This window comes from Schistocerca gregaria, chromosome 1, assembly GCF_023897955.1.
Source record: "Schistocerca gregaria isolate iqSchGreg1 chromosome 1, iqSchGreg1.2, whole genome shotgun sequence".
Classification (NCBI taxonomy): Eukaryota; Metazoa; Arthropoda; class Insecta; order Orthoptera; family Acrididae; genus Schistocerca; species Schistocerca gregaria.
Window position 1 is genome coordinate 217,261,654 of NC_064920.1, and position 26,868 is coordinate 217,288,521.

The following is a 26,868-nucleotide window of genomic DNA, read 5'->3' on the forward strand; positions in this document are numbered from 1 at the left end:
AACCCTACTAAATGGTACAGTGGGACGTACCCTCTGCCATGCACCTCACAGTTGATGTTACGAGTCTTATGTGTGTAAATTGAGATATAGATTAACATGATTCAGCTTTTTGACTTCTCTAACTGTGTTGTAGTGGTGTAATAGTTATAGTCCTCCATTTCGAGTGTATTTTAATTAATTTGTATAGTTGTCAATTTCTATCTCTCAAAAATTTTCTGATGTGTTGCAGTTGTTTGTATTTCTGTTCTACTGGTTTTTCTATTACTTATTTTTAGAGTAACCCTGAAGAATATTTGTATTGTCAGTCATTGTCTGATCATTTCTTTCACGTGTTTCAGCTCTACAAGCATCCGAACATTTGCAGGAAACACCTCATACGATGACCAGAGATTTGACGAATGATGCTGCATCTACAGTAGTCGACAGTGGTACAGACTCAGCTGTAAAGAATTCTCCAGAGGATGTGCAAATCGTCCGAATACCAGCAAATGATACGAGTACTGAAGAAGCATTGCTGACTGGAGAAAATTTGAATGTTACATTATGTGATGGCATGACAGGTATTACTGAAAAAGAACCATGTGATGCTATGCTGAGCAAGCAGATAGATGCACCAAATTTTGTAACGAATGCTACCAGTGACAGTGTTGTAGGCAAAGACAGTGGTGACACTGTCTCCAGTGTGGAAAATCAACTTAGTACTAATAACTCTGCCGATCGAATGTGTCGTATCCGCACTCTTGCAGCAAGAAAGGAATATAAAACTAACGAATCTCCTGTGGACTCAGGAACTCAGACTGAGGATTCTGAAACAGTGGAACCTCACACATTACTCCAAATGTTGCAGAATAAGTTCAATGTTCCTACTGATGTGATTAAAACTGTGAGAACTTATCTTACGCATTCAAGTAGTTCAGGTAATAGTAGTTGTAAGCCACAGCCAAAGACTTCAGATAATATTCACACTGATAGCATTGTAGATTATAGTAGCTGTGACTTACAACAGAGTGCATTAGGTAGTTTAAATGAGAACACTGCGACCAATCAAAACTCTATTGACACTGGACTTTCACACCTGCCCTCAGAGCAGAGGGAACAGGCGGTGTTAGGAGAATCTCGCAATTTTGGTATGGGCTCTAATTCACGTGGTGCTGTTCATTCTGATGGAACCAATGTGGAACCTGAAGAGAATACTGGAAGGCAAAATGATCAAGTGTTGTCACATGCCAGTAGTAATGTGCTTCAGTCTCATAGCAAAATTTCTTATCCATCTGATAAACTAAAACCCTTCCACAAAAGAAAAATTCAAATGCGAAACCCTTCTCTAAGAAATCTGAGAGATTTACAATTTGGATCCAAATCACCTGCAACAAATCCTAAAGCGCACTGCAATAAATCAATGCAACCACATTGTTCACAGTTTCATTCAAACATTGATGCTAATGGAAATTTAGAAGCAGTGCCCAGTCAGTCTGTATGGGAGGAAAATAATTCCATGACACAGACAGTTGTGCCACAAACAAGGGAACAAGTTAGTACATTGGCATGTGTGAATAAGATCACAACTGGCTTGCAGACTAATGCTGACTTTCCAGTGAGTATGAGCAGTCATATTGAAAACCCTAGCACTAGCAACACAGCACAGTTTAACACTTCTGTATCAGACAATATATTTCAACAAATGTTTGAGATAGACAGTGAAGTAACTCGACTCATGCAACGGAAATTAGAGTTGTATAAGCTCCTACAGGGAGTTTCTGTTACCTCTCGGTCACAGCTGACAAACAATTTACCAGCAACTGATGACAACAGCTTAAAAATCAACGGAAATTGTGGTATGGTATCAAAGAAGGCCAGGAAGAAACGTCAACGTCTAATGAAGAGATATCGAGCCCACCTTGCTGCTAATGCTTTGGCAGCCAGGAATGTAATTTCAGAAGATAATACAAACCCAATGCCTGTTTTAGAAAGTGCTGTTATGGATGTTCCAAATGTACAGGACGTTCTGGGATCACAGACCATACCAGTACTTCATAGGGAGGAAACAGTAATAATGAGAACAGAACAGAATTCAAATGAGAGCTGCACAGAAAAAAATTACAACACTGTTAGTGACGTTGAAAGGCTTGAGATACATTTAGATACACCAGTCATAAATAAAAGTGGTGATCATCAGTTATCAGCTGCGACACTCTCCAATCTACAAAGTTATGAAGTAGTTGCCTCAGAAAACATTATTCAGTCAAAACCTTCTGTAGGGGATGAAGTTAATTCCTTTGCCAATCATGCAGAAAACAATACAGTGCAGTCAAAAGAAGATACACTGGATGTAAGCTCATGTACGGAAACTGACATCAAAATAACTGATACTCCAAACTGCTTGGATGCGCCAAACCATGAAGCATCTCTGGATGTACCAAACAATCAAGCATCTCTTGAAACTGTTTGTGAAAATACTGTTGCTACAAAGGAAGTTGATAATGATATACTGTGTGAATCCGCAGTTCCTAAAAGAAGTAGAACAGCTAAATCAAAGAGACAGAAAGGACATATCTCATCCCAGGAGTCTATGGACGAAACTGCCACAGGCTTTCAAAATGATGATAAAATTATAGGCACAAAAGAGAAATCATTGGCTCGTGAACCCGTTGTGAAACTTGTTGATGTATCAGAGGCTAGCGTGAAAACAAGAAGGAAATCAATCTTAGACAATGCACTGAAACAGGACTCTGCCTGGGAATCAGTTCGAACGGCCAAAGAAAACAAAATTGGTGGAGATACGCCAGGAACATTATTATCAGAAAATGATGAATCAGTTGACAAAACAGAGGAGGTAGGAAGGTCAGTCACTCCTCCATGTGTAAATAAGAGAGGGAGAACAAAATCAGTGATTTCTTCCAAATCTTCAAACACGAAGAAGTTAAAGACAGCAGTAAAGACTGATGCTGATATGTGTGTAGGTAATACAAATGAGGCAGGGAAGGGAGCCTTGACAGATCCCCCTAATGTTGATAGCCCAGAACAAAAAAGTTATGAGGGTCAGCCATTTAAGCACACAGATGAACAAGAATCTGCCAACAGTAACATAGCTACGACTAATAGACGTCAGTTGGCAATAAATGTGCCAGAAAACACGTTTTCTAACTACAGGAGTACAAGAAGAAAGCGTCTGTTTAGTGAATCAGTGAGTCAAGAGTCTTCTGAAGATTCTGCTGTGGCCAACACAGATGACACCACAACACTTGTGGGCAGTAAGAGGCGGAGAGGCAGAAGTTCTACTACTGTGCCAACTGCTGTTTCTGCTAAACAAGAAGACTCAGATGCGTCAGAATCTGGCAAGACAAAGGAGAATAGAAAATCTAAAGGAGTCCACCGATTATCACAACACTGCAATTCTGATGTAAATGCAGAGAATATAGAGAATGATTCTGGGTTTGTATCAGCAGTTGCAGTTAGAGAAGTTAGTGAAGCGAATAGTATTGTTGACAGTGAAGTGCGTGATGTTCTCCAAGAAACCAGAAGAAAACAACCTACGCCTAAAAATGTATCTTCCACAAAAAAGACAGAGACACACACAAAATCCAGAGCAAGATCTACAGATTTGGAGAATAAATTTCATAAACCTGTAGCTGAAAAAAAATCTACGCTAACAGTCGCAGCTGAGAAGTCTAATTCTGTTGAATTTGGAACCAGTAGTGGTGATAATAAAAAATGTGATGATGATCTCCAAGAGGTCAAAAGAAAATTTTCTTCACCTAAAAATGTATCTTCTACAAAGAACACAGAGATACACTTAGAATCTACAGCAAAATCAACAGATTCAGAGGTTATGCAACAGAAACCTGATACTGAAAAAAGTTCACCATTAACAGTCACAGCTGAGAGATCAAACTGTGTTGACCTAGCAACTAGCATTGATGATATTGTAAAGTGTGATGTTCCCCAAGAATCCAAAAGAAAATTACCTTCACCTAAAAATATATCTTCAGCAAAGAAAGCAGAGGTACACTTAAAATCTAGAGGGAGATCCACAGAGTCAGAGTCTAAACAGCAGAATCCTGATACTGATAAATATTCAACACCAACTGTCAAAACTGAAATGTCTAATCCTGTTGAATTTAGAACTAGCAGTGATGATAATGAAAACTATGATGTTCTTCCAGAAACCAAAAGAAAACTACCTTTGCCTAAAAATGTATCTTCAGCAAAGAAAGCAGAGGCACAATTAAAATCTAGAGGGAGGTCCACAAATTCAGAGACTAAACAGCACAATTCTGATACTGAAAAAAATTTAGCATCACTTAAAACAGAGAGAGAAAGTTCGGCTGAATTGTCTTTTGAAACTGATACAGTCTCACTTCCAAGCAATAGTAATCAAATTGCAAGGAAGCGGCCTGTGACATTTAACAGAAGAAAAGGTCGGAAAAAAGTGAGCTTTCGTACAGCATTTGTACCGGATTTAGTAGTACTCATCTCACAAGATGATGAGAAGGTTGCAGTACAACCAGAGACTTCTAGTCCACATAATAAAGGACCCGATCAAATGACAGCAGGTGCAGTTGCAGCTGATGTGTCGTCTGTGGGCACTGTACAGAAAGAGAAGGTTGGTAACTTGATATTTACATCTAAAATATCAATAAATAAGCTTAGACTTTGCCCCTTCAACGGTGTTTGTATTTTCTACTTTAGATTTTCTGTATCAGGTGTTTTCTCCTTAATTGTTGGTAACAGACAGATGGTTTAATATTGCTATATTGAGCTTTGATGGTGCACAGATTACCGCCATATGACTGAGAAGTATGTTGTTGGCAGACAGTGATTTCTAGAACACATAATATTTTTAAAAAAAATATTATAATTGAATAGCAAAATTTCTTTTGAAGTTGTGCTGCTTGTGTCTGTCGAATCCTGTTTTATTTTTGAACTGCCAGTGAAGACAAGTGGGTGCAGTTTTTGGTGATTACTTGACCGTGAGGATCATAAGTGAAAACACGTCGGAGGAATAGCCTTTTCTGTTTGACCCTGTATACACAACCTCCCCTAATGGAACAAATGAAAAATCATAATACATAACAAAAGTGAAGAATCGTACAAAAATTATGTATTAATTGAAAATAGAATGCTGCTTACTGTAAAGATGACATGTTAAGCTGCAGATGAGCACAATTAAAAACAGTTACATTTAAGCTTTCGGCCACAGTCTTCATCAGAAAAAGAGAAACTTTTACCATTCATTCACACAAGCAAGTGCACTTTACACACACATGACTGCCAAATCAGGCAGCTCGGGCCAGAATGCCTGTGTGCATGTCTGTGTGAGGTGTGCTTGCTTGTGTGAATGAATGATGTGTGTTTCTCTTTCTCTGACGAAGGCTGTAGCCGAAAGCTTATGTGTAAGTATCTTTTAATTGTGTCTGTTTGCAACTTAACTTTTCATCTTTATAGTAAGCAGCAATCTATTTCATCCTACATTATTAAATTGTATAACACATAAGCTACTATAAAAACGGAACAGGGAAATGCCAATAATAGTCTACAAAGAAATACAGGCATGTCTGTGTAGCTTATTGCACAGTATGTTGGCCTACGAGATGGGGAAATGAGCCAGACCTAGATCGAACTTTCTGGCCAGATTAATGACTCTTGGTCTGGTGTGCTGACAAGCCTGAGTATGGTTTTTAGACCTCTTCCATCACTTGGTTAGACAAATGCCACACTTATCATCAATCTCTGCTTCAGGAAACACGACACATAAAGTGGCAAAACATAATGACAGAGAGAACGATAATACTACATGACAGAATTTCTAGCCAATAGTTACTGTTCAGGTTGTTAAATTTTAGTACTCCCAGTGGGAACAAATAAAAATATATGACACTATTGTAGTGAGGATAATAGGTGGGTCCTGTCATCGTGACCTATCCTTCCTCGGTGTATCCCAATCTTCTCCTCGAGGAAGGAATTATTAGTTCTGAAGGCTAAGATAGTGTTGTGTCTTTTTACATGTGCCTATCAGAGGTTGTTAAATTTTATTTCCTGAGCAGTAAGTACTGGCTTGCAGTTGTGTAGTTTCCTTGAATGAATTTTCTTTCTGATACAGTTAAATACATTTGACTATAGACATCTTTGCCTATTATCTAGAATTCCTTTTGCAACTGTAGGTGAGAGTAGAGAAATTGTGTGAGAGGTCACTCAAGAGAATCTTGTATCTGCTCAACAACAATACATTTACTGGTCATAACAACTTCTTGCTTTTTATTGGATTGGATGTATCATTACTTTGAAGTATAATTCCTTCTACTCAATGAGATGAAGCAATAAAGTTTGTCAAATCCCTTATCTTTGTACTTTAACATCCGAGAATTCACTGATTCTTTCATAATTGCCTTTGTGAATAAATAGAATTGACTGATATCATTTGCTGTACATCTCATCAGGTATCATATTAGAAACTTCATGAAAGATGACCATTATTTCATTGCCATTGTGTACTGAAGCGAAATCATCAAACGCTTCTGCAAATGGACAAAATCACTTTTTCTTTTTCTCAGTTAAACATGATGCTGAAGTATATTTGTAACCTAGAGTTTCACCAGCTCTTTTTATATTTTCCAGAATCTAACTATTCGACTGGTCTTCAGGTTAACTACATCTGTTTGAGGGGAAATGGAATGATATATTATACCTTGTGTGGTACATGGTTCAGAACTGTTACTTCATGATCTGTAGAAAAATCATTACAATTTTTGATAACAGAATATCAGTGTCATTTTCATTCTTGATATCTCTAGGATTTCTCCCACAGTGTAGGTACATGCCATTTTCTTAGAAAACTGGAATGTTCTCCACTTAAGTTGAACAGGACAACAAAGAGAATACTACTTTAATGCCAATATGGAAAATTTGCCAGCAACATGAAGAGAAATCAAAAGTACAATCTGGAGACATCAAAGGCAAACGTCAACAATTGTCACTACCAAGCAAAGATATTTTGCTTAAATGCATTACAGCTAATCTCCTATTTAACAGCAAGGACAAAACAGATAAACAAGCAACAGTGGGGTCTACAAAATAACCTGCACTGGCTGCAATAAACTGTAAATTGGTCAAACAGGCTGGGCCATATCAACAAGGCTGGCTGAACGTGATCACAGCTCAAAGGAGGACACAAATATCTAACACACACAGAAGTGCTACATATAGCCAACAAAAGCAGAAAATTCAGCCTACTAGAAGCACTTGAAACTAACAAACATGTAGCCCTAAATCCCCAGCTGTTTCTAAATGACCAATTGCAACTGAGCACATAACCACTCTTAAACTTTACACAATAAAGTAAACCTGCTAATAACCATAAAGTGTCCCAATAGTAAACAAAATCACACACCAATATAATTTAATATCCCTTATGTGTTTACATTCTTAACTGTAACTAAATTGTAACAATGTAATATTTGGTATATATTAATGCACGGTTTTTCTAATAACAACCCCAAAGAAAACATTGCTGTTGTACAACCAACAATTAGTGTCCAGTGCAACTGTTCATGACAAATACCAAAAAATTGCAATATTGTAATAATATGTATTATAAATAATTCTAATTGTTGTCATACATGGAACTGACAAACCATAAAATGCGATTTATTACGTTAAAGAACAGTTTTACAGAGAAAAGTCAAAAGACCTGTGTGGCAATTCCAAAGACAATATCACAAATAAAGATCGTATGTAAGTGTTTTGTATCTTAGTCCAGAATGTTTGGTTCGTAAGAACACAGGCCCCTTGTAAACAATAGCCAGTAGTTATCTGAAGATGGCCTAATAAGCCGAAAACTAGTTCATACAAATAAAAATCAGTCAAACCAAAAATGACCTAAGTGTTATTCAACCTTCATTATGGAATTGTTCTATCAAGAAGTGATGGAAGAATCCACAAATAACAATAATTTAGAGATGTTCACAGGTCACAGCTTCCTGAATAGAACCGTGTGTGTATGCATTTGTGTAACTTAGTGGTTGAGCTAACTGCAAGCTGTGGGTAAGAGAGAGTACACGCATTTAGACATCCACAGAGCAGCACACATTTAGACATCCACAATACAAAGGAAAACATACAGCATACTTCCATAGCAGTCAAAGAGTTAACAAATGAATTAGTTCTATTGGGGAAGAATATGTCTCTTTTAGACTGCTTCTTCTGTCATTCATTGCCATGGAGGTATCTGACATTTATCAAATTTAAGAATCTGGTATTAATTCCTTCATCATGTATGCATCACCTGCACAATGCTCAAAGGAAATGTGTGTCACTCCATTACTTATACTGTATTCCATGTTCTGAATTTTCAACATTGAATCTAACCTGTATTAGTTAAGACTGTCTTTCATTTATATTTAATCAGCATCATTTGTATGTTATCCTGTATGCAAACATTGTGATTCCAGTGATGTATAGGTACATGTAAATACAGCTAAAGCACCTGCAAATATGAAGAGAAGGTTTTAATTTATGTATATGTTTAACATGAAACATTGCTCATAAAACATTATAAAATACATTTATTTGGTCATTCTTTGATAAAGTTAAAATTGACAGTTGTGGACCATTTCACTGCTTGAACTGTGGGGTGCCTGGACTTTTGGAACATGTGTTGTTTGTGTTAAATTTTAACTTTTTTGGTGAAGTTTATTTAGATATTTTATTGCAAGTCATTTATATGTATCTCAAAAATGTTTTTCAATGGGTGCGGGCGGCTCTGGTAAGTATACCAACCAGGGATGTTATTAATTTCATACTCAGCTGTCATTGTACAGGTAATTTATTATCAAAATCATAATTTACTTCTTGTGCCCTCATCTTGTGACATGCAAATGTTTATTCATTTCCACATGGGACATATTTAGTGTGTCCAAGAGATGTTAATTTTTGTATGTTTCTCCACTCACAGTTTCCAGTGTTCTGTTGTTTGCTTGGCTTCATTTTATGAATATATGCTGTAGCCTTGGTAACAAATAAATAATTTGTATGAAATTTGGAACCCTTTTTGGGTCTCTGTCATGTTCAACTGAACAATTTTATGAAGCAGTTGTTAGCTCTCTGAAGTGTACAAGAAATTTTCGTGACTGCCGTTTTGTCTGCAGCGACAGGTAATGGTGTGGGTTTTAGATCTGTGATGAGGATTCACATTTTGATAGTGATTAGCAGTAGCAAAACAACACAAGGAGATGGCAATCCATATCTTTTGAAAGAAGACGGAATAACTGATTAAAAGAAAAAAAAATTGTATTAGATGAAACAAGTTTGAACGTGGAACACCAAGAACTTGCAACGATGAATTTAATTTCCCATTACTTTTGAGAAGTCATAAAACATTTGATTCCACTATTTAGAATGAAAAAAGTGAATATTATTACTGATTTGAGTAAAAAAACAGAGAGAAAGCAACATTAAATGGAATCTAAAGATTCAATAAAAATATAATCTCTGCACTAGTTAAAGCCATTAAATCTTTACATAAGTTATTGTGTGGTATATTTCCAAATGAAAGAAAGAAAAATAGGCAAAATTCCAGAGAATTTTCTGGGTTTGCTTTGAAATGAAAAGCCGGTAAACGTAAAGTCAAGAAGTCATTTTTAAAGTCGAAAGTGGAAGCAGTCCACAATTATTGTGTGTAGATGTAGATTGTAGGACAAAAAAAGAAATTTGTTGTTATTTATCAAACACAGAAAAATTTGTACTGAAAATTGATGACGTATGTTTGAATGATGATGATGATGATGATGATGATATCCAAAAGGACAATGATTTCAGAAGCCACCAATAAAAGTGAAGCACAGTTCTCTCCACATCCACATGTTCAGCACATATTTTTAATATCATTCTGTGACATTGATGAAACTCTTTAATTATTTAGTTGCAATGAAAGACTCACTTAAAAAATAGATCTTAGATTTCAAAGAGACTGCATTTTAAATGGTTGGAATCTGTTACGATTCTATTACTTACACAGAGAAAGGATGGAGGAAAAAACTCAGATCAGTTTTTTATTCGGCGTATTACATGTGTGGGCTGTACTAAAAACAGCTTTGCAAGAAGAATTCAGCATTGAGACCACTGCTCTGAAAGAGCACAGACTACCGCTTCCGTTAAAGAAAACACCATAAGTTTCTCTTCAAGAGAGTTTTCTTGTGAAAAAAGATATTTACAGCTGTGGTGATATTAATAACAGTTTGGTCCTCTGGTATGTAACTGATGGGGTAATTGACAATTCAGGCACAAAAATTAAGAGGGATGCATGAAATGTGATATAGTTCAAGGAAATGAGGCATTAGTAAAGTGCTGTTAAGTTATTGCTAAAAATAAATCATAAAACTTACAGTAATTTAAAATTTCAGGAACACTAGGAACAAAGATGCTAAAGGCTCAACTAAACCAAGCACCAACAGTGGAGCTTGGGTTCTAAATAAGAAGTGTTTCAGTAGTGGTGCCAGTAGATTGAGACCACAAGATCAGCAGCAGGAGACTGTTCAGTTGCAATGAGTTTGGTCATATCTCACCTGAAAATGTGAAGGAAAAGTGTCAAATCAAATGGCAATAATCAATATAAATATTTACAAAAAGAGCATTAGCAGTTGTATATTTCATAGTTTCCATCTGCGTAGCTGTGTCCAAATCAACATGACTGATTATGACAAGATGTTTACTAACAGTGGATAGAATGTGATTTTCATTCTGCAGCGGAGTGTGCGCTGATAGAAACTTCTTGGCAGATTAAAACTGTGTGCCGAACCGAGACTCGAACTTGGGACCTTTGCCTTTCGCGGGCAATTGCTCTACCATCTGAGCTACCCAAGCACGACTCACGCCCCATCCTTGCAGCTTTACTTCCACCAGTAGATTGCTGAATACAGATGTGATCTTGACAGGATTTGCGAAAAACGTCTCTCCGCAGGTACTGTTAAGGCTGATGAAGTTAAAATTCAAACAAATCCCTAACTTACACTTTTCTTGAGATGATACGAATTTAGACCTGATAATTGGGAACAAACTTCTTGACCTAGCTGAAATTTTAAAACACAGGGATAATGTCAGTACCAGGTAGCTAATCTCTAGCTGGGAGGCTAATCTCATGTGTGTCTGCATAGAAATCCCTAGCTGGGAGGCTAATCTCATGTGTATCTGCATAGCAGTCAAACCAGAGTTAAATACTGCATGTTTGGTTAATGAGTAAACAGTGTAACATGTTGATGAATTAGTGACTAATAATATTCCAACAAAGATGAAGTCTACCAATATCAGAATGAAAATTATTGTAAAAGAACAATGACCAACTACTACTGCAATCATAATTGGAAAATGATGCCATTTAAACAAATAACTGTAGCATGTTCTCTTTAGTAATATGTTGTTTGAGTTGTTCCACACCCCCAGAGAGTCTGATCTGTGGTAGCATACACAATGGTAGAACACAATGTTTGTATGAGTGGTGGAGTCACCATTCTTAGAAATAAATGTTCCACTTCATACTAACTAAAAGCACAATTTTCATTCAGGAAGAGGCAGCAGATATGGAGAAAAATCAGCTTCCTATCAATTCCAAAAGCTGGAGAATGCGAGCAGTGGCTCAAATTCGACAGTGTGAGGTAAGGTTACAGAGGCTTACAGAGGCAGAAGTGCTTGCAGCTACTGAGAGACCAAAACTTGAAGTCAGCTGCAACTTTTATGGCACTGCAAGTGATGAAAGTGAAGTGGATTCAGAGGCAGAAGTCATCATCTATCAGGAGGCTTCACCAAGATCTGCGACTATTCTTTCACCCATTGTGTAAGTTTCTTGTGTACTTCTCATTACTTTAATTTAGTTGTTGTGATTTATTCAGTGCCCCAAACTGACTTTCATATAAGTGGAGATTTCTGAGAGGAGATGAAAATAAATATAAATTCATTATTTTTGTGTTAATAAGTTTCTGCTTCGGTGTTCTGTAACTGCGTCAGGTGCATTGTGGTATATTTTTCTTCTAAAATCTAGTGTGTGACTGCAGAGTGTCTGGACCATACTTCTCAAAACTATACCATTATTGCAGTAATCATTATTCTTATTTGGCTTCAATCTATAAAGTAACAGCTTCTATAATCTTAACTTTTGGATCTAACTGATTCTTCATGTTCATGGGTGCATGTAGCTCATATGTGCTCATTAATATACAATATGTCCTGGGTTCAAGGTGCCAAATTACTATTGGCTGCAGATTTTTGAAGAAAAAAGTCTGTTGCAAAAGCCTTTCCTCGTATGGAGGTAATTAATCTTTGTTTCACATAAGCCTCATGCCCAGGAGTAATTGTTACATGTATGCTTCATATTCAGGAGAATTTGAACAATGTGGTTGTTCGAACAGTGTGAAAGAACTTACTAAGTAAGACAGAAGTTTTAAAAAATGTCATTTGTTTCTTTACAGACATGAAACCAAAAATTAAATCTTTTAACCTAGTAGAACTACATTTTATTATAGGCTTGCAAAATAATTGTCAATATGAGAATTGTAATATTTAGTGTTTTAATTATGTACAGAGTTTTGGTTGGAGATTATGAATTATGTAGGAGTAAAGGAGATGACTCACCGAAAGGCAAAAGCACTCAGTTGACTGAGCACAATCTAAGAGCTGGCAGTCGACTGAGCACTGTGTAGGGAGACAGATGTGTGTGTGTGTGTGTGTGTGTGTGTGTGTGTGTGTGTGTGTTTGCGTGTGCATGCTCATGTCCTTTCTATAGCTAGAAAAAGGAAGTGCATTCCGAAAGCTAGACAAGCTTTGTACCTTTTGTTTGCTTGCCTATCGATGACACAGGGCATCTGCCTTTCGGTGAGTCATCTCCTTTATTCCTAAATATATAGTATTTTGTGTGTTAAAGACAATTAATGTAAAATTTTTGACATCAATGGAGTGTGGGAAGCAGGGGTTCAGAAATTTTATGAATGGAGGAGTGCAAAATATCTAAAACAGCCCTTATTATAATGTGCTAATTGTGTTATTTCCTTTTACACTTGCTTCTTTCCTTGTTTCTTGATTAATCTTAATAATAAAAGTCTGTTAGGAAGATTACAAAATTGTGAGGAAGTCGTGTGATAATTAACAAGAGTAAATAGAAGTGAAAGCAAACTGAAAACACAAAATTTAACAAGTAGGGTGTAGCAACATCTGTGAAAATTACTGGTAATGCGTGGCAGTGTCATTTAAATTTTACTGTGCTCCTACAGTTTAGAGCCTGGATCTAAATATGATCTCACAGATTTCCTTGGTGTGATTGATTAAGGATGTGTTTCTGGGTGTTCTGCACAGTTATTGTTTAATTTTGTGTATAAAATGTAAACATCAACTCAACAAATACATTCAAAAGTGGGTAATTGAAAAGCTTTAATAATAATTTCAGTGTCTAGAGTTGAAACTATTCGTCCACTTGCCTGCCAGTGAACAATATTATCATTATTATTGTCTTGCCGTAACATGTTGAATGCATGGCATATGTTTGGTCAAATACCAGTGATACATACATTAGAACTCTATTTACCTGAATTGATAATGAATTTTGTCTTCTCAGTGGTGGCTAAGTAGCCCAATTTGCCTCCTGTTGACAGTTGAGGGTTTGCTGACCATCCGCAATTGATCTGAAAGTTCTTTGGTGTTATCACGGTCAGAGTGATGGTCATCAAGATGATATGTTACAATTCCCAACTCCAGTGTCATTGTCAGACCTGACAGATTGTTCAGTCTTAATTTTTTTGTCCTTTACAGTTTTAAAACAGCAGCTAACCATACGTGTCTGGATAGGAGTGTGCGTTAAAGTGACATCTGCGGGATTGGGTGGTGCACAGACCCCACATTGATTCCGCCTGGCAGATAAATGATGACTGCCTGTGTGCCAGCCAACCTGAGTCCCATCTCAGTCACATGAATAAAACTGCACATGGACAGTTGTACACATATTCTGTCCCAGGGAGTAACGGGGTGGTGACAGGAAGGGCATCTGGCTACACCTAAACTAACCATGCCAAATCCATTCATAACCATGCTGATCATATGCCAATGTGGGTCAAAGGAACAACAAAAAGAAAAGGATAATTATAATGCTACCCATGTAAAGGAACAGTGGACTTTTTTACGTAGACAGACACAATCAAAGTTGTTGTTTTCAATCCAGTTTATTTCAAGGTTACGTTTTATGTGATGTACCAATGTTGACCTGCCTGACAGAATCTCCAAATGACATTTTTTAGTTTACAGACATTGTCCTCAGATTTCAACATTTGGAGCGTGTTGTTTTACTCGTTGATATGTGATTGTCTGTCCTGATTTTTAATATACTTTGTAAAGTTTAGATAATGGAGTAGAGCTATTTCTTAAACATTTTAGTGCCAGCATGTGTGCTGAGAAAATAGTAATGTAATGAAGAGTATAAATGACCCAAACCTTCCTTCCATAAAGTCAGTCCGAGATTATGGGGTGAGTTCTCAAACATTTTTTTGTTTCAATATAGTGATCCATGGCAACATTACATATTTCTAAAAATGATAGTGCAATCAATTGTTTTTCATTTATTAGTCTGTTGGCAATGTCGTGGTATTGTTTTTGAACATTGACTTAATCTCAGTCATTGTATATGAGCTTGAAATACTCATGTCAATCTGATTCCTTTAATGCATCATTCCGGCTGAGTTTTGTAATATTCACAGTGATATACAAGAAGACAAGAATTAATGTTCTCATTACTTGATAAATCATTGTTAGAGATAGATTCCTTATTTGCACAGTAGTTGCCGGTCTGTGAAAGTTGATAAGATACCTTCTTCTGCTTGTGTGCACTAACTTTCGAAATACCAAGTGAGGCTGCCACCACTCAGGCATAACCACAGCAATTAGTTCTGTTCAGCAGTCTCCAGATGGAATCACAAACCCAAATCTCTTTCTTTTTCCATGCCACATCCTTCACTGTGTTGTATATGTCATCTAATAATGTGGACACCTGCTGAAGAGGGTGGACTGTCAACTGTGAACTACATTGCTTCTGCATTGTACTGGCGAACGTGGAAATTCTGCTACTGACAGACAAATGTGGCATGTGGCAGACCCTGTGACATTCGAAATCAGCAGTTAGACAGTTCAGTTCAGTGCTTGCAGCCAGCTCAGTACAGTTCCTGCAAGACTACATTCGGACTGAGCAGTCGCTTTTTATGGAGTAATAGGACAACCAAGAGAGTCTGCTTCATTACTATAAGTTATATTGACTACATCATTAACTGCTAAGAGTCAGAAAAGTTATTTAAATGTTGTATTAGAACACATCACTCTGTAACAAAATTAAGTACACTTATCATATCATGACTCTTAATAAAGGTTGTGTTGGTTATTACTTATTGTGTTCTCACATTCACGTTTTAGTGCCTCACTGTGTTCTATCAGTAAGTGTGCAATCAGTCATCGTTAAAGAACTATAACAGTCATACAACTTTACTGCTTCCATGGATGATAAGGGCTGAATTAATAGTAACACTTAGTTACAACATTCATAACATCAGCCCATCCTATGTTCTGATGTATCCATAAATGTATGCCCAGAATCAAAGCTGATATTTTCAAGGAAATTCACATCTCTGGATAGCTACATCCTGTGATCTTTTGGTGCCCACGATCTTTGAAGTATTTGGAAGTATCTACAGAAGTAATTTGTTTACCTTTAGAACCAAACTTCCCGTTGTTCAGTGACTTGTGCAGTGTGATGACCTACCAGCCTTAGGTATGAAGGTGAGGAGTTTTAGATTTTTTCACCTGTTTCTGTGAAGTGTCATCAGAGAGTTCGTGACTCGGATATACTTTTCCATGTTGGTGTCTTAAACATAAAAATGCTCAGCTCCAACTCGAGTGAGTTGCAAGTGATCCACAATGACCAAGGTACAGTTTGTCATTTTGTAACATCACTTTTGTTGTGTTGTGATCCGTTAAACAGTGCTGTATGCTTGCTGTTCAATTTGGAGTAAAACTAATTATTGTCTACCCTAAAGGTTTAATTATATGTCTGATTTTTTAAATCCAGTAAAAGTGTTATTATTCTCTCCTTCATCATGAAGGAACTTCACATGGAGACCATTTACCTTAGTCTTCTTTGCTGTAGTCATCTACGTAGGTCACAGAGTTTATCCAGTAAGGGACTTGGGTGTTGTATTGTCTTCATCATAATTTTTATCATACAAGTTGTCAAAGAGGATCAAATAAAAAGACTTGCACTAGATAGCCGAACAACCCCAGATGGGATTTCCTCACTAGTAAATCTATTTATGTATCTTGTAAGACTGGCTTGATTACTATTGTGAATACAGTAACTGAATGTTACTATTAATTCAGCCAAACATCCACGATAGCAGGAAAATTCCTTAGAGGTAGCCTTGCACACTATCATTTTTAAATACTTGTCTCACAGGAAGCACTATGACAGAAATGTGACAACACAATAAGAAATAACAAATAAACCTTCTTCTACAGTAGACAACAAACACACTTTCCAGCAAGCACTCTCTCTCTCTCTCTCTCTCTCTCTCTCTCTCTCTCTCTCTCTCTCTCTCTCTCTCACACACACACACACACACACACACACACACACACACACACTACTGTCCCTGGCCATTGTGGCTGTACTGTGAGCAACTACGCATGATGGGAGAAGCAATGTTAGTGGTGGGAATAAAAAGGAGGTTGTGGGCAGGAGGGGGAGGGAGATCGGGGATGGGGTTTGGGTCCAGATGGCGCATGCTGTGAAGGAGTCATTGAAGTGAAGAATGTTTCGTTGGGCAGCATGCTCAGCAACTGTGTGGTCCAGCTTTCTCTTGGCCATAGTTTGTGGCCAGTCATGCAAAAAGATAGCGTGTTCATTGTCATGCCTTTGTGGAATGCAGAACAATAATTGCAGCTTACTTTATAGATTTACATGACTGCTTTCACAGGTAGCCCTGCCCTTCATGGGATAACTGATGCTTGTGATTGGACTGGAGTAGATAGTGGTGGTGGTGGGGGGGGGGAGGGGGGGGGGGAATGTATGCAACAGTGATGCATCTACGTCTGTTACAGGGATGTGAACCATGAGGCTAGAGGTTGGGAGCAGGGGTGGAGTATGTATGGATAAAAATATTGTTTAGGTTCGATGAGCAGTGGGTTAACATTTTGGGAGGGGTGGGAAGGATAGTGGGTAGGATATTCCACTTTTCAGTGTATGGTAAGACGTAGTTGAAACCCTGGCAGAGAATGTGATCCAGTTGCTCCACTCAAGGTGGCGGGTGTTTTTTAAGGGTAATGCTCCTTTGTGCCCAGATGGTGGGACTGTGGAAGGTGATGGTTTCACAGAAGATCTGTTTCTGTACAGGGTTGAGAGGATAATTTCGGTCTGTGAAGCCCTTAATGAGACCCCTGCATATTTGAAAATCACAGTGAGCACACGGCTGGACTAGTGTTCATCATATTACCGTTGGTAGGCGGGTACAAGGTGGGAGGCATGACATTTACATTCATCTGCTCATCACAGGATGCTGCTGGGGCTGGCTGTTAGAGGGGGTGACTTTGGCGGCCTCTGCCTGCATAGGAAGATGTTTGACATAGCTGGCTGCAGATACAAGATGTGGCTATAAAAGAGTAGGATTGGTGCTGTTGCAACATAAATGCACGTGCACTGCATCTGTTGTGTCTGTTGCAAGTTTTTGAGTGGATCATGTTTTTCCAAGATGGCCGAAAAGATGTTGAACACAATTCATCCATATGACACCCGTCAACATAAAAGAGGTTGGAAATATTAAAGTGGGTAATCTAATTTGATTTGACTGTTGGTTGAGTATTTTACCAGTTGTGGAAAATGTAGATGACAATGAATACATAAAACAAATGATACATAACCAATTTAACTGAGAAAAGTGGATGTGAATCTGACACTGAAAATTCTCAGGATCAAACAAAATGGAGCTCATGGAAATATTTGTACTGTCATTTTAAATACCATCGAAAACAATCCTAATTTCTTGGAAAGAGTGATAACATGTGAGACTCTTGGTTTTTCGGTTATAATTCTGAAACTAAGTACGAATCCACGCATTGGAAGGGCACATCTTCTCGGTGAATGAAAAAGCTCAAATGAGAAAATCAAGATTCAAACCAATGGTTTTTTTTCCCGCAATACTCGAGGAATTTTCACTGTGCTCCTGATGGACAGGCCGCGGTGGTCTCGCGGTTCTAGGCGCGCAGTCCGGAACCGTGCTACTGCTACGGTCGCAGATTCGAATCCTGCCTCGGGCATGGATGTGTGTGATGTCCTTAGGTTAGTTAGGTTTAAGTAGTTCTAAGTTCTAGGGGATTGATAACCACAGCTGTTAAGTCCCATAGTGCTCAGAGCCAACCTGATGGACAAACTGGTAATCAACACTACTACATTGAGGTTCTTCCTCAACTCCATGAAAAAATAAGAAAATAGTGTCCCAAATTGTGGAAGAGCAAGTTGTGTGTTCTGTGTCAAGACAATGCACTAGCTCTATTGTGATGTCTGTTGAGAGCTTTTGAGCGAAGTAGTACTGCAACCCAGTGTTAGACCACTCACCTTATTCATGTGACATAGCATTGAATGACTTTTATCTATTCCTCAAGGTCAAATCTGCATTGAAAGGAATAAAATTTCAGTCCACTGAAGCAGTGAAAGAAAATGCAGCATGCTGTCATCAAGGAGCTCACACAGGAAGACTTCATCTATTCCTACAACGCTCCATGAGAATTTTCCATGGCTACACAGTATAATTGAAATGGCCTGGGAGTCGGGACAGGTTCCATCAGACTGGACAAAAGCAGTAATCACATCAATCTTCAAACATGGAAACAGAAAAGATTGTAACAACTACAGAGGTATCTCTTTAATCAGCGTTGTGGGTAAAATCTTCTCAGGTATTGTTGAAAGGAGAGTGCGAATATTAGATGAGGACCAATTGGATGAAAATCAGTGTGGGTTTAGGCCTCTTAGAGGTTGTTACGACCAGATCTTTAGTTTACGGCAAATAATGTAGAAGTGTTACGAGTGGAACAGGGAACTGTATCTATGCTTTATACACTCCTGGAAATGGAAAAAAGAACACATTACACCGGTGTGTCAGACCCACCATACTTGCTCCGGACACTGCGAGAGGGCTGTACAAGCAATGATCACACGCACGGCACAGCGGACACACCAGGAACCGCGGTGTTGGCCGTCGAATGGCGGTAGCTGCGCAGCATTTGTGCACCGTCGCCGTCAGTGTCAGCCAGTTTGCCGTGGCATACGGAGCTCCATCGCAGTCTTTAACACTGGTAGCATGCCGCGACAGTGTGGACGTGAACCGTATGTGCAGTTGACGGACTTTGAGCGAGGGCGTATAGTGGGCATGCGGGAGGCCGGGTGGACGTACCACCGAATTGCTCAACACGTGGGGTGTGAGGTCTCCACAGTACATCGATGTTGTCGCCAGTGGTCGGCGGAAGGTGCACGTGCCCGTCGACCTGGGACCGGACCACGATGACGCACGGATGCACGCCAAGACCGTAGGATCCTACCTAGTGCCGTAGGGGACCACACCGCCACTTCACAGCAAATTAGGGACACTGTTGCTCCTGGGGTATTGGCGAGGACCATTCGCAACCGTCTCCATGAAATTGGGCTACGGTTCCGCACACCGTTAGGCCGTCTTCCACTCACGCCCCAACATCGTGCAGCCCGCCTCCAGTGGTGTCGCGACAGGCATGAATGGAGGGACGAATGGAGACGTGTCGTCTTCAGCGATGAGAGTTGCTTCTGCCTTGGTGCCAATGATGGTCGTATGCGTGTTTGGCGCCGTGCAGGTGAGTGCCACAATCAGGACTATACGACCGAGGCACACAGGGCCAACACCCGGTATCATGGTGTGGGGAGCGATCTCCTACACTGGCCGTACACCTCTGGTGATCGGCGAGGGGACACTGAATAGTGCACGGTACATCCAAACCGTCATCGAACCCATCGTTCTACCATTCCTAGACCGGCAAGGGAACTTGCTGTTCCAACAGGACAATGCACGTCCGCATGTATCCCGTGCCACCCAACGTGCTCTAGAAGGTGTAAGTCAACTACCCTAGCCAGCAAGATCTCCGGATCTGTCCCCCATTGAGCATGGTTGGGACTGGATGAAGCGTCGTCTCACGCGGTCTGCACGTCCAGCACGGACGCTGGTCCAACTGAGGCGCCAGGTGGAAATGGCATGGCAAGCCGTTCCACAGGACTACATCCAGCATCTCTACGATCGTCTCCATGGGAGAATAGCAGCCTGCATTGCTGCGAAAGGTGGATATACACTGTACTAGTGCCGACATTGTGCATGCTCTGTTGCCTGTGTCTATGTGCCTGTGGTTCTGTCAGTGTGATCATGTGATGTATCTGACCCCAGGAATGTGTCAATAAAGTTTCCCCTTCCTGGGACAATGAATTCACAGTGTTCTTATTTCAATTTCCAGGAGTGTAGATCTAGAAAAGGCATATGACTGGGTTCCTAGGAGGAAGTTATTGTCTGTTCTATGAGATTATGGAATAGGAGGCAAACTTTTGCAAGCAATTAAAAGTCTTTACATGGATAGTCAGGCAGCTGTTAGAGTTGACGGTAAATTGAGTTCATGGTTCAGAGTAGTTTCAGGGGTAAGACAAGGCTGCAACCTGTCTCCACTGTTGTTTGTATTATTTATGGATCATATGTTGAAAACAATTGACTGGCTGGGTGAGATCAAGATATGTGAACACAAAATAAGCAGTCTTGCATATGCGGACTTAGTTGTGATGGCAGATTCGATTGAAAGTTTGCAAAGTAATATTTCAGAGCTAGATCAGAAATGTAGGGACTATGGTATAAAGATTAACATCTCCAAAATGAAAGTAATGTCAGTGGGAAAGAAATATAAATGGATTGAGTGCCAAATAGGAGGAACAAAGTTAGAACAGGTGGACAGTTTCAATTACTTAGGATGCATATTCTCACAGGATGGCAACATAGTGAAAGAACTGGAAGCGAGATGTAGCAAAGCTAATGTAGTGAGCACTCAGCTACGATCTACTCTCTTCTGCAAGAAGGAAGTCAGTACCAAGACTAAGTTATCTGTGCACCATTCAATCTTTCGACCAACTTTGTTGTATGGGAGCGAAAGCTGGGTGGATTCCGGTTACCTTATCAACAAGATTAGGTTACGGATATGAAAGTAGCTAGGATGATAGCAGGTACTAGCAGATGGGAACAATGGCAGGAGGGTGTCCACAATGAGGAAATCAAAGAAAAACTAGGAATGAACTCTATAGATGTAGCAGTCAGGATGAACAGCCTTAGATGGTGGGGTCATGTTACACGCATGGGAGAAGCAAGGTTACCCAAGAGGCTCATGGGTTCAGCAGTAGAGGGTAGGAGGAGTCGGGGCAGACCAAGGAGAAGGTACCTGTTTTCGGTTAAGAATGATTTTGAAGTAATAGGTTTAACATCAGAAGAGGCACCAATGTTAGCACTGAATAGGGGATCATGGAGGAATTTTATAAGGGGGCTATGCTCCACACTGACTGAACGCTGAAAGGCATAATCAGTCTTAAATGATGATGATGATGAATTATTTTCTTGTAAGTTCTCCTGCGGTCACTTTAGTTGCTCCTTTAATATATTGTGTATCTGCACAGGTTTTCTTCAAACCACAGCATCGGTTTTTTTTTTTTTTTCCTAAGATTTGTCTACAATTAAATTACAAAAGTAATAGTTCCAGACTGTTTTGGAAATTCACAAACACAAGACTTTTAAATTAAAGGCAGGTACCTCATATTTAATAACAATACACAGAGTGTTTTTTAAATGACCCACACTTCAGTGCTGGAGAACACTGTTTGTAGATTTGACTGACCATGCTGTTGGGCCGGCCGCTGTGGCTGAGCGGCTCTAAGCACTTTTGTCCGGAACCGTGCTGCTGCTATGGTCGCAGGTTCGAATCCTGCCTCGGGCATGGATGTGTGTGATGTCCTTAGGTTAGTTAGGTTTAAGTAGTTCTAAGTCTAGACCTCAGATGTTAAGTCCCGTAGTGCTTAGAGCCATTTGACACATGCTGTTGGTGCACCTATATGCCATCAGTTTATTCACTGAAAACACACTGGTCGTTGAATGATGAGCGAAGACAGCTCTTCATTGGGAAGGCAGGCAAATCCTTACACTTGACAGGTCTTCTCACATTTTTCTTCAATTGTATGGTATTGCTGTTGGTTCCCTGTATATGACACCATAATCTGAACAGCCTGACACAGCTGCTGATCACCAGACCGTTTATATAAAGAGGGTCCTCTTCTTTTTGTGAGTGTCCTATGTACTTAACCCATAAATTTATGTATGGAAATGAATGCTTGTTGAGGTGTGTCTTTTCTATGATAGCTACCCGTCGTTTTTACACATTATTCAGCCCTCCTTTTCCAAGAACCATGAAGTCATGCGTATACATCTAATTGCTCGTGGATGTGGTCACACACATGATAACACATATTCCTGTACTGTGAGCATGTTGTCAATGGAGATAGTTTACGCCAATGCCCTTAAGTGTTCCCATAGAGAGAAACCTAAGCGATTAACCCTTTGACTGCTGTGGACGGGTTAACTAGTTGTACTCTTCTACTCTCCAGATGCTGGGGTATGTTAAAACATGACCCCTGGGTTACCCTTTAAGTGGTACTGATGTGTTTAAGTGTCCCATTCTGCTGACTTCTCACTGATGCAGTTGATTTACTTCCATATTTTGGTGAATAAAAAAGTTTCAAGTATTTATTATATGGCATATGTGCCTCTTTGCGTGATATCATTTGCAAAGAACCTCATTTCGATATCTTGTATCGTTTGTGGAAAATAATGAGTGCCATGACTCCATGATTCTTCATGCTCAGGGACGGAAATGGGCTTGTCACAAATGATTGTCTGGTGGGTATAGAAACAAATAATTCAAAAACGAAATGAGGTATCGCTCTGCTCTCAATTTTAAATAAAATTTCAGTGTCTTATCTGAATTTCACACACAGCAAAGTATGAGCTGAAGTCAACCATACACAAAGTTACTTGATGCATTTTTACCTTTGTAAACTCTGTAATATTTTGTGCAATTTTTACTTAATTTGATGCAGCACAGTAACTGTGATGAATAATGAAAATAAATTCAGTCCTATATCAAGCAAATATGTCAGACTGTAAGATGTACAGAAATCAAATTTTCACACCAAATAGTTTTTTTTAAAAAAACCAGATGATCGGTATTTCATAGTGGCAAGAACACCGTGTCTTAGCATGGGTAGCAATATTTGACAAGCAGTACAGCAACAACAAAGCTGCACTCAGCACTGAATGCAGAGAGCAGCTCTGTAGCAGCTAAAGAGTTAAGGACAGATAAATGGGGTGTCTGTGCTACTAGAACCCCTCAACAGATATGTTATCAATTAAATGATTGTGTTAAGTACTATTGTAAAAGACAAAGAAAATGGGGTGGTGCCCTTTGGTGTATTATCCTGATCTGTTTTGTTTTTCCAAAGGAATTTTCTTCATTAGAATGAGTAATTTGTTATGCATAAATATAACTTGTTTATTTCTCCAGTAGAATGTACAGCCCTATGAGTCTGTCGCCCACAGTTCCTGCAAACATGTTGATACTAAAGCAAACATGATTCCTCACTTTCACAATCTCTCAGTGATCAACACCTGCCCATAAGTGGTTGTTGCGGTTATTTACAATGCAACTCTGTGAATCCCACCATGTTTGTTAATAAAATGCAAGTTGAGAATTATGGATCTTTAGTGTGCTGTCTGATAATTCATTAGAAGAGCTGTGATTTGGCACGATGGTCTTGTTACCTGATCACTTGCACATGCTTCAGATGCATAATTGACAACCCAAGCATGTGGCTTAATCCATCGGCAGTTCGAATTGTTTACACACTTGTTTCAGGGTCGTCTTCTGTTTGTCGTAACACTTGTTGTTGTTGTTGTGGTGTTCAGTCCCGAGACTGGTTTGAAGCAGCTCTCCATGCTAATCTATCCTGTGCTAGCTTCTTCATCTCCCAGTACCTACTGCAACCTACATCCTTTTGAATCTGCTTAGTGTATTCATCTCTTGGTCTCCCTCCACGATTTTTACACTCCACGCTGCCCTTCAATACTAAATTGGTGATCCCTTGATGCCTCAGAACATGTCCTACCAACCAATCCCTTCTTCTTGTCAAGTTGTCCCACAAACTCCTCTTCTCCCCAATCCTATTCAATACTTCCTCATTAGTTACGTGATCTACCCATCTAATTTTCAGCATTCTTCTGTAGCGCCACATTTCGAAAGCTTCTATTCTCTTCTTGTCTAAACTATTTATTGTCCATGTTTCACTTCCATACATGGCTACACTCCATACAAATACTTTCAGAAAAGACTTCCTGACACTTAAATCTATACTCAGTGTTATCAAATTTCTCTTCTTCAGAAACGCTTTCCTTGCCATTGCCAGTCTACATTTTATATCCTCTCTACTTCGACCATCATCAGTTATTTTGCTCCCCAAATAACAAAACTCCTTTACTACTTTAAGTGTCTCATTTCCTAATCTAATTCCCTCAGCATCACCCGACTTAATTCAACTACATTCCATTATCCTCGTTTTGCTGTTGTTGATGTTCATCTTATATCCTCCTCTCAAGACACTGTCCATTCCATTCAACTGCTCTTCCAAGTCCCTTGCTGTCTCTGACAGAATTACAATGTCATCGGCGCACCTCAAAGTTTTTACTTCTTCTCCATGAATTTTAATACCTACTCCGAATTTTTCTTTTGTTTCCTTTACTGCTTGCTCAATATACAGATTGAATAACATAGGGAAGAGGCTACAACCCTGTCTCACTCCCTTCCCAACCGCTGCTTCCCCTTCATGTCCCTCGACTCTTATAACTGCCATCTGGTTTCTGTACAAATTGTAAATAGCCTTTCACTCCCTGTATTTTACCCCTTCCACCTTTAGAATTTGAAAGAGAGTATTCCAGTCAACATTGTCAAAGGCTTTCTCTAAGTCCACAAATGCTAGAAACGTAGGTTTGCCTTTCCTTAATCTTTCTTCTAACACTTGCTCCTCCAAATCCAGTATGTGAACTGCTTTAGGTCTATTGTGATCGTATGTCCATGTCACAAATGATTGCATGCTTGTAAGTTGGAGGAACCACCTAGTTAACATTTTTTTCATGCGAACTATGGTCTTGAAGATGTCATTTAGCTTACATGACACATGCCTGTTGATTGATGCTGTTAGGTAAACAACATCAGAATATCATTTCATCGATTCCCATGGATAATAGGAGTTCATTTCCCTCCTTTCATTGTTCACATTCCACAGAATCAGTAACTTTTTATGATACCACAAAAATGTCAGAACAATAAATATAGAATGGTTCTCTAGGGAGACAGTTGTATGTGCAATGTCTGACAATAGCATCACCGTCAAAAGATTAAGAACACAGGCAAACACAACCAATAAAAACCAAACATTGAATGTCAACGGGAAGATAATGTACACCACTTAGTACTAACTATTCCTGACATAACTTAAATGACCCATATTTCATCAAGTATTTGTCTGTGGACTTTTTTGTGTTAAGATTTTTCTAGTTTCAACCAGTACTGTCTTCTATAAGGGTATAGGACACTTTTGTAAGACCCAATATATATCGTTGAGGTATGTCCAAAGTTTCTCAATTGAAACTGACAGTTTCATTCCATTAAGAACATAGTGATTTGTTTCTGCTAAGAAGTGTTGGATACAGTCATAAAGCGCTCTTATATTCTGTTCACTAGGTGACAGTGCAGAACTGTGTCAGATGCATTGTGGGAATCGAGAAAGATGACACCTAGGCACCTTTTTTTCTGTGTTCTTGATCCTACCTACTGATAGAGCAATCTGAGTTTCCCAGGATGCCCGTTTAAAGAATCCATGTTGACTCGTACAAGGCAGAATTTCTGTCTCCAAAAAGTTATTATTGTGCAAGCAGAAAATGTGTTCTCTGTTCCATTTTCCTCCAACTCAGTGGGGACTCCACAGTTGAAAATTTTCTATGCTGTTTTACTGTTAGGATTTTACTTTCATTCTTGTAACACAGTTTAATGCACTGTCTTCTATTTCAGAGGTACGAACTTAAAAAATTTGCTGCTACTCCTTTTATGCTTCAAATATCTAATTTGGATTGTAGTTCTATGTGATTAACATAATTTTGAATGCCTTAGACAAATTTAAAAACGTCCCAGTGACTTGATTACCTTTATCCAGCCTATTTAGCGGTTCATGGAAAAAGTTGCCTATTACGGAACTCATGGTGCGAATTGTTTAATAGGTTGCATTTACAGAAGAGAGATTTCAGTTGGTCTAGAATACTCTTTCAAGGAACTTGGCAAGTGTTGAACTCAATAAAATTGACCAGTAATTATTTATGTCCGTGGTTACCCCCTTTTTGTATACTGGTCACATCTCCGTAATTTTTAAAAGTTCGAGGAAGTTCGCCTTGCCAGTTGAACTGTTTATTAAGTGTGTTATTTATTCATTTTTCTATTCCATAAGTAGTGTAGATAATATGCCATCCCAGTCATTAAATGTTTTTATTTTGAGTTATGAGATTATTTTCAGTACCTCATATTCTCTTACACTTCTAAGGAAACGATGAATTGGTCATTGCTGCTGAGTTTACTTGAAGCATTGGTTCAATTTCTTATTTGCATATCTGACTAAAATGCATACGAAGACCTCACATACTGCCTTTGGATTGTTCACCA

The 26,868-nt window shown here is 39.0% G+C and overlaps 1 protein-coding gene across 2 annotated transcripts in view; it reads left to right on the plus strand.

The window, feature by feature from the left end:
- LOC126337228 (uncharacterized) overlaps nucleotides 1-26,868 on the plus strand; it is a 204,113-nt gene that overhangs the window by 97,168 nt on the left and 80,077 nt on the right. For both annotated transcript variants that reach the window (XM_050001449.1, XM_050001450.1), the window contains 2 exons: nucleotides 339-4,603; nucleotides 11,556-11,824. In XM_050001449.1, the coding sequence (XP_049857406.1) occupies nucleotides 339-4,603; nucleotides 11,556-11,824 (4,534 nt within the window). The remainder of the gene's footprint in view (nucleotides 1-338; nucleotides 4,604-11,555; nucleotides 11,825-26,868) is intronic.